The 20,434-nt window shown below is 45.4% G+C and overlaps 1 protein-coding gene across 4 annotated transcripts in view; it reads left to right on the top strand.

Moving 5' to 3' along the window:
• The window catches only part of APP (amyloid beta precursor protein), a 244,534-nt gene that overhangs the window by 156,007 nt on the left and 68,093 nt on the right, over window positions 1–20,434 (top strand). For all 4 annotated transcript variants that reach the window (XM_080573113.1, XM_080573114.1, XM_080573112.1 and 1 more), the window contains 2 exons: window positions 206–280; window positions 1,403–1,561. In XM_080573113.1, coding sequence (XP_080429239.1) covers window positions 206–280; window positions 1,403–1,561 — 234 coding nt within the window. The remainder of the gene's footprint in view (window positions 1–205; window positions 281–1,402; window positions 1,562–20,434) is intronic.

Below are 20,434 nucleotides of genomic sequence, written 5' to 3'. Positions count from 1 at the left end.
AATGTTCAGACACAGTGGTTCAGTTCTTGTTTAATTTAATAACAGGATTCTGCCTTTGTTAAATGTTGTAACTGCTTTTTTAAAGAGATAAAAGGAGGGGAGGAATATAAAAAGATGATTGTCTGAGCTACAGTGCTTGGCTGTTTCTGGGCCCTGAGACAAGAGAGGAAAATTTGAAAGTCACACTCCGTGTTTTCTTTGTTAGGTCATGAGAGAATGGGAAGAAGCAGAACGCCAAGCAAAGAACTTGCCAAAGGCTGACAAGAAAGCTGTTATCCAGGTAAAGGAGAATGCTACTGCAACCTTACAGCTGGGGCTGCAGTTGAAATACAATGGATGTGAGTGGTGGTATAATTTTAAAACATAATTATATGGGAATTTAATGTTATTTTCTGCTCTTGCTGTTGCTATCTTTGTTTCCAGCTGTTAGAGGCTGCTGGGTGTCTCTGTATTTAGCAGCCAGTCTCTGGAACAGAAGTGCAGAACTAGTGAGTTGATGACTAGTGTGTATGTAGAGAGAGAGAATTTGACTTGAATTTCGATTTGCCATCAGTGAGAACTGAAAACTCAGTTCCTGTGAGTCCTTCTCAAAATTTAGGGTGTGATAAACTAGTAAGCTTCAGGACCTAATCTCAAAGCAGAGATGAAAAATGTGATTTAAGGAAGGAATCACCATCAACTTTATCTGAAAGAAACCCTCAGTCAGAAATTCTTTTATCAAAATAATATTATAATTCAAAATTTCTGACAAGCCAGACACTCCTTGAAACCCACTGTGGCAATGTTAGGTATTATTCAGTACTGCTAGGAGGAATTCAGTGCAAAATTATGAAAAGGTAACACTGAGAACCAGACTGCATTGCATATTAAATCCCACAACATTGCACTCTGTATATTTTGCCCAGTGAAACTTTTCCTTTACTGGAATGAGTTTGAGCTCATTTTTTCTTCCTGATGGCCAGTTTGTAAGCAATTATAGTGACTCTGTATGGCTTGAATTTTTTTTTTTTTTTCCCCACCAGGTAGTTTTGTTTGTAAAGTCACTTTGGTACGTGGAAAGCCTTCATGATTGCAGGGGGAGAGTGCTTGCCAAACTCCCACCTTTTTCTAGACTGAATTACTTAGTGTTGAACAGTCCGAGGGGTCAAATGAAGGATTCACTGGTGGTTGTGCTGAACATGTAAGGAATATTTGATTAATAAAATGTGACCAGGTGTTCAGGAATAGAGGACATCAGCGGTTCCTGCTGAAATCAATAAACAGTGCATTCAGTACAGAGATTCTGGAAGCCAAGGCAGACTGTCATGGGGAAGCATACTGGTGATTTGCAGGCAAAGGTTTTCACATCTGCGCTTGTCTGCTGATGTCTTCACTGTTCCTGTTGTGATGGGTGTTTTTTCAGCATTTCCAGGAGAAAGTGGAATCACTGGAACAAGAAGCAGCAAATGAAAGACAACAGCTGGTGGAGACTCACATGGCACGGGTGGAAGCCATGCTGAATGACCGTCGCCGCATTGCTCTGGAGAACTATATCACAGCCCTGCAGACTGTCCCACCCAGAGTAAGTGCAGTATCACAAGCCCCATTGGCTGTGTCAAAGTCACTTTAGTCATCCTGGGGAAAAAGAATGTATGCCAGGTACAGTCCAGCTATGAAGCAACAAGTGTGCACCGTACAAGGTCTACTGCAGCTACCTATCAGTCAATTTCAAAGTTAAAAGTTTAGATTTAGTGTGTACATAAATACAGGCACAGGCACACACCCCATCCATACATGTAGGTAGATACATACATACATGCATAAAGATACTTAGGCAAAGAACACTGAAGTGATTTAGTTGCCTGAAATTGAAGCCATTCTCAGATCCTGCTAAAGGATGATGATATGGTCCCTCCAAGTGGTATACAGTAGGATATTTCATTATGTTAAGAAGGAGCTTAAGGATGAGGGTGCTTGTGTTCTTCTGGTTTGTGTGTTGAACTGTTTGGTGAAGGATCTTGTGAGGACTGTTGGATGGTGTGAAGACGCCACACTGGCAATTCTGAGTTGTCCATGTTACATGTGGTGGCTATTTGTGGTATAAACACTAAATCCAGAATGAGGATTTGGATGGAATTTTTAATGATTGCATATCTGTGATGTTTATATTCAATCCAAAACCAGCTAGTTTATGACCTCCAGAAAAAGAGAATCTATGTGAACACTGTGGGGAAAACAGTCAAATGTTTTATATACCTCTCATTTCTTGGACACTTCGTAGATGGAAAAAACATTATGTCACTAAAAGACTTTTGGGTCAGCAGTGTAAGATGTACCAATTGAATCCGAATTTGGCCTCACAGGGAATTACATCAATCTGACTACAATAGTAAACTTGCATATTTTAAGCGAATTTCCTTCTGTAGAGAAACCAGCTTGTTCAGTGAGCATGGGAAAATGATCATCATCATAATTCTTTATCAACAAACTTCTTCTACACCTCGTGCTGCAGAACTCCTGTTTTTACTGCATGCCAAGTAAAAGAATAATCTTGTGTTTCCGCCTGTCACATGGAAACTTCTGAGTAGCTGTATGAAGAGTTAATCTTTATTTTGCAACATAGCAGTTTGTTGAAAATAAGACAAGTCAGTATTAATGTGGTAGAGGATGTTACTTGGTCTGACTGCGAGACGCTGTGTATTATAACCTCTACTGTTGTGAGGGTTGTGAAAGGCTTGGACTCCAGTGTCTCACTGGCAGACACATTTGCAAGTTATGGACTGGTATGCAGCTTCCTTTAGGAAACTGGAGTCTGCGTCTCGGCACTGAAAGTGAGATGTGGTGAGTGCACAGAAGGGCTGCAGGCTGTGTTTGCTCTTTTGCTGTGTGGCTTTGATTAGTTCACCACGGATACAATTTCACATTTGTCTTTTGCCAATCAGCTCTTGCAGTAAAGTTGAGCCTTGTGCAAATGTAACTTTGTCTGAAAAGTATCCCAGAAAAATTATTTGATTTAAAGTAGTGCGTTGATCAGGCTGTCAGCTTGGTTCTACAGGTATCTGGGGTTGTGGAAAGTAAAGATGAGGACCACATATAACAGCAGAATGGTCTTTGAGCACTCAAAATGTGCAACTTCACTCCTAGCGCAAGAGAACTTGACTTTTCATGTTTGTGGAATGCAGATGACATCTCGTGCAAAAAAAATAAAGTGAACTGTAGTTGCAGAACTTTAAGGGGCAAAAATGTTAACACCGTCTTTGGGACCAGAAAAATCTTCATTTTATGTTTGGGTTGCATGTAGTCAGCTCCCAGAACATTTAAATTAATAATATATTAACTCTTAAATAGGAGAGCATTGGGCCTGAAAGACAGTGTCAATGAACACTGTTTAATAGGTAACTCCATCAGAAATAAGTTTTGAAGACACTATTAAAGACTAGGACAGGATACATCCTATATTCTTGTCACTTCAAAAACTGCTCACCCTGAAATGTGCAGGCAGCAAACAAGAAGGTAACATCATATCAAAGTGCTACCTATAAAGGGGCTAATCAAAATTAAGTTGAAACTATTGAGGGTTAACAGAAGCTCTTAGTCTTCTAAGAGTCCCTCTGCCAGTCTTGTTAAAGGTACTGTTCTTGCCCCAGCTCTATTTTGTTGCATACTCTGTAGTTACTGACAGTTCAGACGTGCTTCTGAACTGCCAGTCAGATGTGTGCCAAAACACAAGAAAAAAATGATCTTTAATTCAGCAGGAGGATTTATCTGGCTTTGTTGTGAAGCAGAGGGTGAAACCTGAGCAGTGATTAATTATAGCTGAATGTCCTAATGAATGAGTCCAGTCTGGTAACCGCTTTGCAGGATAAGTTAAGGTGCCAGAAATTTCAATATATGCTAAATCCAAACTCTGGCTGCCTAGCCAAAGAGAAAACGGAATTAATGGAAAATTTAACTCTGATACCCCAGCTATATTTTTCTCTGGCAGAGAAATGGTTCCCTAGTAAGCTAAAAGGACATTTGATGCAATTGTGTGGTCTTTGGGAGAGTAAGTCATAACTTTACTGATGACTTGTTAAGTAATTTTAAAAAAGGGGAAATTTTCTAAGTTAGGTAAAAATACTTTTAAGAACCCACTTCCACTGCATGTTTCAAATTAAGTGCTTTGCTATGAATATGTTTACTACTAGATTCTGAATCATAGAGTCACAGAATGGTTTGTGTTGGAAGGGACCTTAAAGCTCATCTAATTCCAACCACCCTGCCATGGGCAGAGACACCTCCCACCAGACCAGGTTGCTCAAAGCCCCTTCCAGCCTGGCCTTGACACCTCCAGGGATGGGGCATCCACAGCTTCTCTGGGCAGCCTGTGCCAGTGCCTCACCACCCTCTGAGTAAAGAATTTCTTCCTAATGTCTAATCTAAATCTACCCTCTTTCAGTTTAAAACCATTATTCCTTGTTCTATCACTACACTCCCTGACAAAGAGTCCCTCCCCAGCTTTCCTGCAGGCCCCCTTTAGGTACTGGCAGGCCGCTGTAAGGTCTCCCCAGAGCCATCTCTTCTCCAGGCTGAACAACCCCAACTCCCTCAGCCTGTCTTCACAGGAGAGGTGCTCCAGCCCCTTGATCCGTCCTTGGGGCCCTCCTCTGGACTCACTGTAACACTTCTGTGTCCTTCTTGTGCTGGGAGCCCCAGAGCTGAAGGCAGTGCTCCAGGTGGGGTCTCACGAGAGCAGAGCAGAGGGGGAGAATCACCTCCCTCGCCCTGCTGGCCACCCTGCTTTTGATGCAGCCCAGGATACAGCTGGCTTTCTGTGCCTTAAGCACACATTGCTGGCTCATGTTGAGCTTCTCATCAACCAACACCCCCAGGGCCTTCTCCTCAGGGCTGCCCTCAACCCATTCTCCACCCAGCCCATATCTGTGCTTGGGAGTGCCCTGGCCCAGGTGCAGGACCTTGCACTTGGCCTTGTTGAACTCCATGAGGTTCTCACCGGCCCACCTCTTGAGCCAGGTTCCCCTGGCTGGCATCCCTTCCCTCCAGTGTGTCGACCACGCCACACAACTTGGTGTCATCAGAAGACTTACTGCGGGTGCACTTGATCCCACTGTCCAGGGCACTGACAAAGATGTTAAAAAGCAGTGGTCCCAATATTGGCCCCTGAGGAACACCACTCAGTACTGTTCTCCACTTGGACATTGACTGCAATTCTTTGAGCGCAACCATCCAGCCAATTCCTTACCCGGCAAGTGGTCCAACATTTCTATAAATATAAATATTTTAAATATACATAGTTTCATCATTTCTGAACTCTGTTCTCTTGCTTTTCAGGGATGCCTCTCCAAAGCACTTGATTTCTCAGCGCCCTCATGAATGTTAGCTCAGAAATCACAGCACAGGTTGTTACTGCCTGGCGATGTAGAGTGTTCCCCTTGTGAGCATTCATCCTACTATGAAGGTGACATTCCCTTTCTGAGTCTTCTGTAATTAAAATGCTGTTACTTAGACTTTCTCAACTTGCCCTCAGAAGTCATTATTAGGAAGAGCATCCTCGGTGCATGCAGCATGCCGACATTACCCAGTCTTTTACTCTCTATGGCTAAGTACCTGGAGCTTGACCGTTAGAGAAAACCATTACATGGATGTGAGAACAGTTGCTTCTCCTTCCTTCTGAGAAATGAAATACAAACTCGATCTGAGATTCCACCATAAAAATGTATATAGGAATAATAATAAAAAGACACAGGAGAACTGTAAAAGGTTTATTATACAAACAATTATTTTCAAAACAATCGGCCTATGAACTATGAACAGCTATGAACAACTAGGAACAACTAGGGACAACTAGGAACCTGTAACTGGGTGCCGCTCTCCCCACTGTCTCCAAAGGGTCCTGCACTAGGGTTCCAGCCCATTGCCTGCAGCTGCCTTGTTTGGGCTGCAGGTGCAAGTTGGGCAGTGTGGGGCTGCTGAGGGCTGCCAGTCGGGTGGATTCGGCATGGCCGTGGCAGCGGCTGCTGCCGGCCCAAGAATTGCAAAAGGACGGAAGGGAGGTATGGTGGCCCAGGGAATCCGTGGAGCTGGCGCGTTTTGGTGCGTAGGTGCCGAGCCGGCTCCCATGAGAGGCAGAAAGTAGTGCCGTGTGGGAGTAGGAGTGGCAGATGGGCTCGGGCTGCTGCGTGGTGGCAGCTGGGAGGAGGCTGGAGGCTGTTGCTCGTCCCTGCCTGCTGCCTCTGCAGCGGGGCCTGGCAGGGAGGGAGCATCCACGCCTGAGGCTGGATGGGCACCGCTAGCCTGGAGGGTGGCTTTTGCCTGGCGCTTTGGGAGTGGGGGCCCTGCGGGGGCTGCTGTCTGCGTGTGCTCTGCTGGAGCTGCTGCCATCCCGTCCTTCTCCTCCCCGGCATCTGCTCCCCACCCATGCTGGATGCCTGGGCTGCTGCTGGGGCAGTTTCCATACAGAGCCGCCTGCGTTGCATGGGCAGCCGTGGCTTTCCTCTTCAGAGCAACACGGCGCTTGCAGTTGACGAGCAGGTGGGGAGAATCTCTCTTGAAGTTGGGGTTGTGGTAGAGGAGTAACTAAAAAATGCAAAGGAGGAAAGTTAGTTGCTAACATTTTCCAAAAATAATAAAAAATAATTGATCAAGAAACCCAGATACCGTAACTTTTCAGATGCTTCTGGGTAGAACTAACAGGTAGGTAACGCTACACTGCTAATATGCATCCCACGGTTGAAAAAAGAATTCACCTATGGCACAGCAAGATTTCTTGCGAATATATTCAACTGAGTAGACTCATCATAGCCTGATTTATTTATCTTTCCATTCCATGAATTTAAACTCCTTGAGTATAACCCAAATATATTGTCTCCACATTTCTACCACTCATCAACGCCACCTGAAAAATACCTCCACACCAGCCTGAGAAAGACATTAAATTTAGAACATTTACTGTCATCCTCATCTGCTGTATTGCCAAGGCCTACGCCCATATCTCCCACTAGAATATTGTGTGTTGGTTCGTGTGTGGAGCAAGTGATGTACCTTCCTGTGAGCAGAAAACGCATCTTCTTCTGCAAGGAATTCAGGAAGTGAGGCAGATCTTTGGAAGTCCTGTTGCATTTTGGTGAATCCGTACAGGTTAAGCTGACGGATGAAACTTTTCATACGCCCAGTCTCAAAAATTTTCTGAGGCCCGCTCCTTCCCAGCACTTCCACTTTAAATATTTCTTCATCAATCACAATGCAGTTTCCACAGTGACCCCACCAAATGGTCTTAAAGTCGTTGCTTTCAACTAGTTGCCACAGTTTCTCTGGGAAACTGAGGAAGGAGAAGACGTTGGCTTTGACAGCGCTCTCCTCAGAAGAACTGCAGGGTTTGCTCTCACAGTTATCAGTGGAAGCTGGCCAATCCTTTTCTTCCTTTACTGATGCTGCAGCACCATCACAAGCTGCTCCTCTGTGCTGACCCAGAGGCTCAGCAGAAGGGGACTCTGAGGATTCAACCAGCTTGTCTGGAGCAGAAACAGGTGAAGTTTCTGCTGGAAGCGGCTCCCTCTTAATTTCTTTTATCTCATTTTCACTGAAGTTTCCGCCTGAAGCCATTTCAGTGGCCAGCTTAGTCTTCGTCCTGCCACTCAGCGAGCGAGACCCAGCTGGTCTGTCTGGGCGTTGTGGTGGGAGATGCTCGAGCATCACCATGACACCCACCCGTCATCAGAGTGACATCACAGTGGAACAGCCAGATGTTGCTGTCCAGCACTTGCTGCTGGTGCTGTACCACGGGTGTTTCGACTCAAAAGAAGCACATAAAGCCGTGTTTAAAGGGGATCGCTTCTTCCCTAGACCTTGCTTCCTCTTCCCTGTGTGATAGCTCTCTTCTGGCCTCCTTGATGTCCCTGTGCGTTTTCCATCTGGGGAGGGAAATCAGTTTCCCAAGCAATGTTAACTAAAGAATGTAGCAATCTCTTCCTAGTTTGCTGCCACTTCCTGTAAATGCTCTGTGATTTGCACAGCACTGCTTTTGCAAGGGAGTAGCTATGTACCCAGGTGATGCTCCTTGAGGTCAGCAGTCTCCCAGAGGCTGCTCTGCAGGTCCAACCAGAATAAAACCTATATAGATTTTGCTAATGACATAAAATGGTAGATGTACAAGCCCTTGTTTCTTTGATTTGGTTCTTATGCTTTGATTCGACAGTTGAGAAATTTAGAAAGCAACTCAACAAAAGCAGTGATGTTCTCCAAGCCTTTTCAATCACACCCCTCTCTACAGGGTCAAGTGGGTTTCTTTTTGTAAAGGAATGGTTCGATGTGGACGTAGTGTCTGGATGCGGGACTGGAATGCACACTAAGTTTGCAGATTGTACCAAATATGAGGCGATGTTAACTCCCTTGAGTATAGACAGGCCTTGTGGGGAGATCTTGACAAGTTAGAGTGCCGGGCAATCAGTGCTGTATGGAATTTAACAGCAATAAGTGATGGATTCTTCCCCTAGGTGGGGGCAACATTGCCTATACATACAGAGTGGGGGATGAGCAGCCCTGCAGAAAGGGATCTGGGCATTGTGGTCAGTGGCAAGTTGAATATGTATCAACAGTGTACCCTGCAGCCAGGAGGGCCACCCGTGCCCTGGGGTGCATCAGGCAAAGCATCACTAGCCGGTTGAGGGAAAGCATTGTCCTGCTCTGCTCTGCACTGAACTGGCTTCACCTGAAGCACTGTGTGCAGTTTTGGGTGCCACAAAATAAGAAGTACACAGAGCTATTAGAGAGTGTCCAAAGGAAACTATGAAAATGGTAAAAGGTCTGGAGGGCAAGACATATGAGGAGCGGCTGAGGTCCCTTGGTTTGCTCAGCCCAGAGCAGAGCAGGCTGAGGGGAGACCTCCTGGCAGCCTGCAGCTCCCTCCCGAGGGGAGCGGAGGGGCAGGCGCTGAGCTCTGCTGTCTGCTGAGCTCTGCTCTCTGCTGTCTGTCACCCATCATATAATATGATGGGTGAACAACTGGCTGGTGGATTGTGCCAAAAGGGTTGTAGCAAAGGGGGTTATGTCAGTCTGGTGACCTGTCACTAGCGGGGTTCCGCAGGGCTCTGTTCTAGGGCCACCTCTCTGCATGTTTTTAAAAACGATCTGCACGCAGGACTCAAATGCATACTAAGTAAATCTCCAGACAACACTAAATCAGGAGAAGCTGCTGACTCCGCTGAGGGTAGAGAGGCCTTGCTGAGGGGTCTGGACAAGTTAGAGGGCCGGGCCATCACCAAGCACATGAAGTTCAACAAGAGGAAGTGTCGGACCCTGCACCTGGGACAGGGCAACCTTGGCTCTTTGTACAGGCTGTAGGACAAGAGGCTGGAGAGCAGCCCCGCAGAAAGGGATCTGGGGGTTCTGGTCAGCAGCAAGTTGAATATAAGTCACCAGCATGCCAACTGTATGCTGGGGTGCAGCAGGCACAGCGCTGCTAGACGGTCGAGGGAAGTGCATGTCCCGCTCTGCTCGTCTTGGGGTGTGTGCTCTACTCCTGCGCCTGACCTAAGTCTTGCTCAGGCTTACAAGCCACAGTAGGCCTCGACAGGACTGTTCTTCACACGCTGGAGTTAAAGAACGTGTTAAGGAATCTGAGTTTGACTACGAGTCAATTGCGTTATCTTACAAATTCACTGTCGGGAGACTCTTCTCTCTGCTGACCAGCGATAGGACCTTAGGGAATGGCATAAGGCCACGTCAGGGGAGATTCAGGTTGGATATTAGGGAAAGGTTTTTCACAAAGCATCAGACACACATTTACCCACTTCTCCTCCATGCGTACATTTTGTGTGTGTGGCTGGTTTGATGATCTATTTATTTATTTACTTATTTTCCCTAACATATTTGGGATTGCAGTATGCAAAACTGGGCTGTCAGAGGATGAGCTGATATTCTTTGCATGCCTATGGAATTTCTCACAGAAGTGTGGCTGCTGTATCTTGTTCCTGCCTTTGCTGCTTTAAACCAGTGTTCTTTTTATTTTTCTTTTTTTCTTTCTTTTTCTCCCAGGTTTGGACTATGAGCGGATTGAACTAGGGTTCAGCTTGTTTTCCTGTGTTGTTTTGCATTTTTCTCTTCTGCCTTTATACCTTTATACCTTTTCTATGCTTCCTACACATTAGTGTACTGGGTCTGTCTGGGATTGAGTTAACTTTCCCTGCAGGGGCCTATATAAGGGTTGTGCTCTGCACTTGTAGCTAGAACAGCCAACTTGTAGCTATCACACCAATATTTTATTTTATTTTATTTTATTTATTTTATTTTATTTTATTTTATTTATTTTATTTTATTTTATTTTATTTTATTTTATTTTATTTATTTATTTATTTATTTATTTTTATTTTAAATTTCTGAGCAGGGCTGGCACAGCATCCAGACTCCCTCCAAACTCCCCAGAGCCAGCAGGCAGGGGGTGGGCAAGAGGTGGGGAGGGGACAGCATCAGGGCAGCTGACCTAAACCGACCCAAGGGATATTGCACAGCATGTAGTGTCACAGTCTGCAGTAATAGGTGGGGAAGGAGAATGGGTTGGGCGGAGGGTGTCTCTGCATGAAGACATCTGTCCTCCCAAACCACCACTATATGTACTGAGGCCCTGTTTCCGAGGATGGGCCCAAGCATCGCTCATTGGTGGGAATTAGAGAATAATTGTTTTTCCTTCTTCCCCTGTTGTTTCCATGCGGCTTTTGCTTGTTTTCTCCCTCTTCCTTTTCACTTTAATTAAATTATCCTTATCTCCCCTCTCCCCCTCCCTTTTTTCCATCCTTTCCATCGTACTCTCTTCTCCCCCTTTCTATGAGGAGGGAGAGTGAGAGAGCAGTTGTACTGGAGTTCAGCTGCCCAGCAGGGTAAAAACAGCACAATTAGTTAGGCTGCAACATTTGAATCCATGTGTAATCAAGAGTGAATCAGATGTTACCGGTTATTTCGTTCAAACCGCCTGCACTCCAGTCAAGATCTCAAACTGCATGCAGTAAGTTTGTTCTTATACGAACCTAGACATGAGTTCAATATGGTACTCTGAAAATAGAAAATAAGACGAAACTAAGGAGATGAAAGGGGAAAAGTGATCTCATTTTCCTTCCAGTCTTTTCTATTTGATTTCATTTAAAAGAGTTTTTTTTATTTGTTTGTTTGTTTTGTTTTAAACTCCTCATTAAGTTTAGCATCATCCTAACAATCAGACAAGGTACAATTTTACGGAAAAAAATTAAAAGTAGGCTGAGATAAATAAAAGTCCCTAAACTCAGTGATCTTCTCCTTCTACCTCCCTCCCCCGCAACATTAGCAATCGAAGATAAACTGTTCAGTAAAGACTTTCTCCATAAATACAACTGAGATTTAATCAACATAATTATCATTACTGGACTAAATACAAGTTCAAGTATATAAGAATTCTCCAGATTCTTCTATTTCCTTTCTTAACTGACATTCCTGTCACCCCCTCTTAACAACTAACTCTTTTCAAGCCTGTGCAGATCTAATTCTGTTTGTCCGTTGTTCTCCCTGAACAGCGTTTTGTTCAAGCTCGTGAAATCCAATTTCAGTTCTGCTAACGAGAACACGGAGAGCATCCTTCCCCTCTCATCCCCTGCCCCTATTCTGGAGAGGGTTGGAGATAAAATCATCCTAGCGTTATGTTATGGACTTCAAATACAATGCCCTACCTTCAGTGGCTTGCTTCCCTGGATCGCTGATACCCATTCCAAAGCAATTTCTGGAAGTCTTTACACGTCTTCAAATTGTCAAGATCCTAGTTTGCCATGAAACAATTTCCTAGTTGTGAAAGCCTTCTCTGTGTGGATCTATTACTAGAGTGCAAACCTGCGAAAGCTAATAAAAATAACAACATTTTCTAGGCTAACAAAGTGTTAATGAATCAGATTTATCTAAATGTGCATCTCTTAAAACTTCAGGAATCATCAAGTTCTATTCCGATCTTACCTAATGCAATGTATATGAACTTTAGGTACGTTTCAGATTGGAGAGAAGAAAAAACAACTGCATAGCACTTACATTTTAAAGTTTAGTGACAAAATCAATTGTTTAACTCCTACGAAAATAGTCAAAACTTTAAAAGGGTGACTAGAAAATGGTGACCGATTTGGAAACCCTTAAAAAGGATGCTCAGAAAACTGTAAGCACAGAACTGTGGAAAATCAAGTCCTTTAAGACTGCCAACCTTAGATGTCCATAAATGACTAAGCTCTACGAGTTAATCTTCAAAAGCTTGTACTTAGGTTGTATTTTATTCTCTACTCATTTAAGTTGAAGCATTACCAAGTTTCGGTAGATAAAATCCAATTATTTTCCCATTCCTACTACAAATAACTGTTATTACTTCCAAACGAGCCACAACAATATCAGTTCTTTTATAACGATGAACAAACCCCCTGCCATGGGCAGGGACACCTCCCACCAGACCAGGTTGCTCAAAGCCCCTTCCAGCCTGGCCTTGAACACCTCCAGGGATGGGGCATCCACAGCTTCTCTGGGCAGCCTGTGCCAGTGCCTCACCACCCTCACGGTAAGGAATTTCCTCCTTATAGCTAATCCAATTCTACCCTCTTTTATTTTAAAACCATTATTCCTTGTTCTGTCACTACACTCCCTGACAAAGAGTCCCTCCCCAGCTTTCCTGCAGGCCCCCTTCAGGTACTGGCAGGCCGCTGTAAGGTCTCCCTGGAGCCTTCTCTTCTCCAGGCTGAACCACCCCAACTCCCTCAGCCTGTCTTCACAGGAGAGGTGCTCCAGCCCCTTGATCCGTCCTTGGGGCCCTCCTCTGGACTCACTGTAATACTTCTGTGTCCTTCTTGTGCTGGGAGCCCCAGAGCTGAAGGCAGTGCTCCAGGTGGGGTCTCACGAGAGCAGAGCAGAGGGGGAGAATCACCTCCCTCGCCCTGCTGGCCACCCGGCTTTTGATGCAGCCCAGGATACAGCTGGCTTTCTGTGCCTTAAGCACACATTGCTGGCTCATGTTGAGCTTCTCATCAACCAACACCCCCAGGGCCTTCTCCTCAGGGCTGCCCTCAACCCATTCTCCACCCAGCCCATATCTGTGCTTGGGAGTGCCCTGGCCCAGGTGCAGGACCTTGCACTTGGCCTTGTTGAACTCCATGAGGTTCTCACCGGCCACCTCTTGAGCCAGGTTCCCCTGGCTGGCATCCCTTCCCTCCAGTGTGTCGGCCACGCCACACAACTTGGTGTCATCAGAAGACTTACTGCGGGTGCACTTGATCCCACTGTCCAGGGCACTGACAAAGATGTTAAAAAGCAGTGGTCCCAATATTGGCCCCTGGGGAACACCACTCAGTACTGTTCTCCACTTGGACATTGACTGCAATTCTTTGAGCGCAACCATCCAGCCAATTCCTTACCCGGCAAGTGGTCCAACATTTCTATAAATATAAATATTTTAAATATATATAGTTTCATCATTTCTGAACTCTGTTCTCTTGCTTTTCAGGGATGCCTCTCCAAAGCACTTGATTTCTCAGCGCCCTCATGAATGTTAGCTCAGAAATCACAGCACAGGTTGTTACTGCCTGGCGATGTAGAGTGTTCCCCTTGTGAGCATTCATCCTACTATGAAGGTGACATTCCCTTTCTGAGTCTTCTGTAATTAAAATGCTGTTATTTAGACTTTCTCAACTTGCCCTCAGAAGTCATCATTAGGAAGAGCATCCTCGGTGCATGCAGCATGCCGACATTACCCAGTCTTTTACTCTCTATGGCTAAGTACCTGGAGCTTGACCGTTAGAGAAAACCATTACATGGATGTGAGAACAGTTGCTTCTCCTTCCTTCTGAGAAATGAAATACAAACTCGATCTGAGATTCCACCATAAAAATGTATATAGGAATAATAATAAAAAGACACAGGAGAACTGTAAAAGGTTTATTATACAAACAATTATTTTCAAAACAATCGGCCTATGAACTATGAACAGCTAGGAACAACTAGGAACAACTAGGGACAACTAGGAACCTGTAACTGGGTGCCGCTCTCCCCACTGTCTCCAAAGGGTCCTGCACTAGGGTTCCAGCCCCTCGCCTGCAGCTGCCTTGTTTGGGCTGCAGGTGCAAGTTGGGCAGTGTGGGGCTGCTGAGGGCTGCCAGTCGGGTGGATTCGGCATGGCCGTGGCAGAGGCTGCTGCCGGCCCAAGAATTGCAAATGGACGGAAGGGAGGTATGGTGGCCCAGGGAATCCGTGGAGCTGGCGCGTTTTGGTGCGTAGGTGCCGAGCCGGCTCCCATGAGAGGCAGAAAGTAGTGCCGTGTGGGAGTAGGAGAGGCAGATGGGCTCGGGCTGCTGCGTGGTGGCAGCTGGGAGGAGGCTGGAGGCTGTTGCTCGTCCCTGCCTGCTGCCTCTGCAGCGGGGCCTGGCAGGGAGGGAGCATCCACGCCTGAGGCTGGATGGGCACCGCTAGCCTGGAGGGTGGCTTTTGCCTGGCGCTTTGGGAGTGGGGGCCCTGCGGGGGCTGCTGTCTGCGTGTGCTCTGCTGGAGCTGCTGCCATCCCGTCCTTCTCCTCCCCGGCATCTGCTCCCCACCCATGCTGGATGCCTGGGCTGCTGCTGGGGCAGTTTCCATACAGAGCCGCCTGCGTTGCATGGGCAGCCGTGGCTTTCCTCTTCAGAGCAACACGGCGCTTGCAGTTGACGAGCAGGTGGGGAGAATCTCTCTTGAAGTTGGGGTTGTGGTAGAGGAGTAACTAAAAAATGCAAAGGAGGAAAGTTAGTTGCTAACATTTTCCAAAAATAATAAAAAATAATTGATCAAGAAACCCAGATACCATAACTTTTCAGATGCTTCTGGGTAGAACTAACAGGTAGGTAACGCTACACTGCTAATATGCATCCCACGGTTGAAAAAAGAATTCACCTATGGCACAGCAAGATTTCTTGCGAATATATTCAACTGAGTAGACTCATCATAGCCTGATTTATTTATCTTTCCATTCCGTGAATTTAAACTCCTTGAGTATAACCCAAATATATTGTCTCCACATTTCTACCACTCATCAACGCCACCTGAAAAATACCTCCACACCAGCCTGAGAAAGACATTAAATTTAGAACATTTACTGTCATCCTCATCTGCTGTATTGCCAAGGCCTACGCCCATATCTCCCACTAGACTATTGTGAGTGTTGGTTCGTGTGTGGAGCAAGTGATGTACCTTCCTGTGAGCAGAAAACGCATCTTCTTCTGCAAGGAATTCAGGAAGTGAGGCAGATCTTTGGAAGTCCTGTTGCATTTTGGTAAATCCGTACAGGTTAAGCTGACGGATGAAACTTTTCATACGCCCAGTCTCAAAAATTTTCTGAGGCCCGCTCCTTCCCAGCACTTCCACTTTAAATATTTCTTCATCAATCACAATGCAGTTTCCACAGTGACCCCACCAAATGGTCTTAAAGTCGTTGCTTTCAACTAGTTGCCACAGTTTCTCTGGGAAACTGAGGAAGGAGAAGACGTTGGCTTTGACAGCGCTCTCCTCAGAAGAACTGCAGGGTTTGCTCTCACAGTTATCAGTGGAAGCTGGCCAATCCTTTTCTTCCTTTACTGATGCTGCAGCACCATCACAAGCTGCTCCTCTGTGCTGACCCAGAGGCTCAGCAGAAGGGGACTCTGAGGATTCAACCAGCTTGTCTGGAGCAGAAACAGGTGAAGTTTCTGCTGGAAGCGGCTCCCTCTTAATTTCTTTTATCTCATTTTCACTGAAGTTTCCGCCTGAAGCCATTTCAGTGGCCAGCTTAGTCTTCGTCCTGCCACTCAGCGAGCGAGACCCAGCTGGTCTGTCTGGGCGTTCTGGTGGGAGATGCTCGAGCATCACCATGACACCCACCCGTCATCAGAGTGACATCACAGTGGAACAGCCAGATGTTGCTGTCCAGCACTTGCTGCTGGTGCTGTACCACGGGTGTTTCGACTCAAAAGAAGCACATAAAGCCGTGTTTAAAGGGGATCGCTTCTTCCCTAGACCTTGCTTCCTCTTCCCTGTGTGATAGCTCTCTTCTGGCCTCCTTGATGTCCCTGTGCGTTTTCCATCTGGGGAGGGAAATCAGTTTCCCAAGCAATGTTAACTAAAGAATGTAGCAATCTCTTCCTAGTTTGCTGCCACTTCCTGTAAATGCTCTGTGATTTGCACAGCACTGCTTTTGCAAGGGAGTAGCTATGTACCCAGGTGATGCTCCTTGAGGTCAGCAGTCTCCCAGAGGCTGCTCTGCAGGTCCAACCAGAATAAAACCTATATAGATTTTGCTAATGACATAAAATGGTAGATGTACAAGCCCTTGTTTCTTTGATTTGGTTCTTATGCTTTGATTCGACAGTTGAGAAATTTAGAAAGCAACTCAACAAAAGCAGTGATGTTCTCCAAGCCTTTTCAATCACACCCCTCTCTACAGGGTCAAGTGGGTTTCTTTTTGTAAAGGAACGGTTCGATGTGGACGTAGTGTCTGGATGCGGGACTGGAATGCACACTAAGTTTGCAGATTGTACCAAATATGAGGCGATGTTAACTCCCTTGAGTATAGACAGGCCTTGTGGGGAGATCTTGACAAGTTAGAGTGCCGGGCAATCAGTGCTGTATGGAATTTAACAGCAATAAGTGATGGATTCTTCCCCTAGGTGGGGGCAACATTGCCTATACATACAGAGTGGGGGATGAGCAGCCCTGCAGAAAGGGATCTGGGCATTGTGGTCAGTGGCAAGTTGAATATGTATCAACAGTGTACCCTGCAGCCAGGAGGGCCACCCGTGCCCTGGGGTGCATCAGGCAAAGCATCACTAGCCGGTTGAGGGAAAGCATTGTCCTGCTCTGCTCTGCACTGAACTGGCTTCACCTGAAGCACTGTGTGCAGTTTTGGGTGCCACAAAATAAGAAGTACACAGAGCTATTAGAGAGTGTCCAAAGGAAACTATGAAAATGGTAAAAGGTCTGGAGGGCAAGACATATGAGGAGCGGCTGAGGTCCCTTGGTTTGCTCAGCCCAGAGCAGAGCAGGCTGAGGGGAGACCTCCTGGCGGCCTGCAGCTCCCTCCCGAGGGGAGCGGAGGGGCAGGCGCTGAGCTCTGCTGTCTGCTGAGCTCTGCTCTCTGCTGTCTGTCACCCATCATATAATATGATGGGTGAACAACTGGCTGGTGGATTGTGCCAAAAGGGTTGTAGCAAAGGGGGTTATGTCAGTCTGGTGACCTGTCACTAGCGGGGTTCCGCAGGGCTCTGTTCTAGGGCCACCTCTCTGCATGTTTTTAAAAACGATCTGCACGCAGGACTCAAATGCATACTAAGTAAATCTCCAGACAACACTAAATCAGGAGAAGCTGCTGACTCCGCTGAGGGTAGAGAGGCCTTGCTGAGGGGTCTGGACAAGTTAGAGGGCCGGGCCATCACCAAGCACATGAAGTTCAACAAGAGGAAGTGTCGGACCCTGCACCTGGGACAGGGCAACCTTGGCTCTTTGTACAGGCTGTAGGACAAGAGGCTGGAGAGCAGCCCCGCAGAAAGGGATCTGGGGGTTCTGGTCAGCAGCAAGTTGAATATAAGTCACCAGCATGCCAACTGTATGCTGGGGTGCAGCAGGCACAGCGCTGCTAGACGGTCGAGGGAAGTGCATGTCCTGCTCTGCTCGTCTTGGGGTGTGTGCTCTACTCCTGCGCCTGACCTAAGTCTTGCTCAGGCTTACAAGCCACAGTAGGCCTCGACAGGACTGTTCTTCACACGCTGGAGTTAAAGAACGTGTTAAGGAATCTGAGTTTGACTACGAGTCAATTGCGTTATCTTACAAATTCACTGTCGGGAGACTCTTCTCTCTGCTGACCAGCGATAGGACCTTAGGGAATGGCATAAGGCCACGTCAGGGGAGATTCAGGTTGGATATTAGGGAAAGGTTTTTCACAAAGCATCAGACACACATTTACCCACTTCTCCTCCATGCGTACATTTTGTGTGTGTGGCTGGTTTGATGATCTATTTATTTATTTACTTATTTTCCCTAACATATTTGGGATTGCAGTATGCAAAACTGGGCTGTCAGAGGATGAGCTGATATTCTTTGCATGCCTATGGAATTTCTCACAGAAGTGTGGCTGCTGTATCTTGTTCCTGCCTTTGCTGCTTTAAACCAGTGTTCTTTTTATTTTTCTTTTTTTCTTTCTTTTTCTCCCAGGTTTGGACTATGAGCGGATTGAACTAGGGTTCAGCTTGTTTTCCTGTGTTGTTTTGCATTTTTCTCTTCTGCCTTTATACCTTTATACCTTTTCTATGCTTCCTACACATTAGTGTACTGGGTCTGTCTGGGATTGAGTTAACTTTCCCTGCAGGGGCCTATATAAGGGTTGTGCTCTGCACTTGTAGCTAGAACAGCCAACTTGTAGCTATCACACCAATATTTTATTTTATTTTATTTTATTTATTTTATTTTATTTTATTTTATTTATTTTATTTTATTTTATTTTATTTTATTTTATTTATTTATTTATTTATTTATTTTTATTTTAAATTTCTGAGCAGGGCTGGCACAGCATCCAGACTCCCTCCAAACTCCCCAGAGCCAGCAGGCAGGGGGTGGGCAAGAGGTGGGGAGGGGACAGCATCAGGGCAGCTGACCTAAACCGACCCAAGGGATATTGCACAGCATGTAGTGTCACAGTCTGCAGTAATAGGTGGGGAAGGAGAATGGGTTGGGCGGAGGGTGTCTCTGCATGAAGACATCTGTCCTCCCAAACCACCACTATATGTACTGAGGCCCTGTTTCCGAGGATGGGCCCAAGCATCGCTCATTGGTGGGAATTAGAGAATAATTGTTTTTCCTTCTTCCCCTGTTGTTTCCATGCGGCTTTTGCTTGTTTTCTCCCTCTTCCTTTTCACTTTAATTAAATTATCCTTATCTCCCCTCTCCCCCTCCCTTTTTTCCATCCTTTCCATCGTACTCTCTTCTCCCCCTTTCTATGAGGAGGGAGAGTGAGAGAGCAGTTGTACTGGAGTTCAGCTGCCCAGCAGGGTAAAAACAGCACAATTAGTTAGGCTGCAACATTTGAATCCATGTGTAATCAAGAGTGAATCAGATGTTACCGGTTATTTCGTTCAAACCGCCTGCACTCCAGTCAAGATCTCAAACTGCATGCAGTAAGTTTGTTCTTATACGAACCTAGACATGAGTTCAATATGGTACTCTGAAAATAGAAAATAAGACGAAACTAAGGAGATGAAAGGGGAAAAGTGATCTCATTTTCCTTCCAGTCTTTTCTATTTGATTTCATTTAAAAGAGTTTTTTTTATTTGTTTGTTTGTTTTGTTTTAAACTCCTCATTAAGTTTAGCATCATCCTAACAATCAGACAAGGTACAATTTTACGGAAAAAAATTAAAAGTAGGCTGAGATAAATAAAAGTCCCTAAACTCAGTGATCTTCTCCTTCTACCTCCCTCCCCCGCAACATTAGCAATCGAAGATAAACTGTTCAGTAAAGACTTTCTCCATAAATACAACTGAGATTTAATCAACATAATTATCATTACTGGACTAAATACAAGTTCAAGTATATAAGAATTCTCCAGATTCTTCTATTTCCTTTCTTAACTGACATTCCTGTCACCCCCTCTTAACAACTAACTCTTTTCAAGCCTGTGCAGATCTAATTCTGTTTGTCCGTTGTTCTCCCTGAACAGCGTTTTGTTCAAGCTCGTGAAATCCAATTTCAGTTCTGCTAACGAGAACACGGAGAGCATCCTTCCCCTCTCATCCCCTGCCCCTATTCTGGAGAGGGTTGGAGATAAAATCATCCTAGCGTTATGTTATGGACTTCAAATACAATGCCCTACCTTCAGTGGCTTGCTTCCCTGGATCGCTGATACCCATTCCAAAGCAATTTCTGGAAGTCTTTACACGTCTTCAAATTGTCAAGATCCTAGTTTGCCATGAAACAATTTCCTAGTTGTGAAAGCCTTCTCTGTGTGGATCTATTACTAGAGTGCAAACCTGCGAAAGCTAATAAAAATAACAACATTTTCTAGGCTAACAAAGTGTTAATGAATCAGATTTATCTAAATGTGCATCTCTTAAAACTTCAGGAATCATCAAGTTCTATTCCGATCTTACCTAATGCAATGTATATGAACTTTAGGTACGTTTCAGATTGGAGAGAAGAAAAAACAACTGCATAGCACTTACATTTTAAAGTTTAGTGACAAAATCAATTGTTTAACTCCTACGAAAATAGTCAAAACTTTAAAAGGGTGACTAGAAAATGGTGACCGATTTGGAAACCCTTAAAAAGGATGCTCAGAAAACTGTAAGCACAGAACTGTGGAAAATCAAGTCCTTTAAGACTGCCAACCTTAGATGTCCATAAATGACTAAGCTCTACGAGTTAATCTTCAAAAGCTTGTACTTAGGTTGTATTTTATTCTCTACTCATTTAAGTTGAAGCAT

This window comes from Anser brachyrhynchus (genome assembly GCF_964034855.1).
Source record: "Anser brachyrhynchus genome assembly, chromosome: 1".
In the NCBI taxonomy this organism is placed as follows: Eukaryota; Metazoa; Chordata; class Aves; order Anseriformes; family Anatidae; genus Anser; species Anser brachyrhynchus.
Note: the sequence above shows the minus strand (reverse complement) of the source record. Positions and strands in the feature narration are given on the sequence as shown.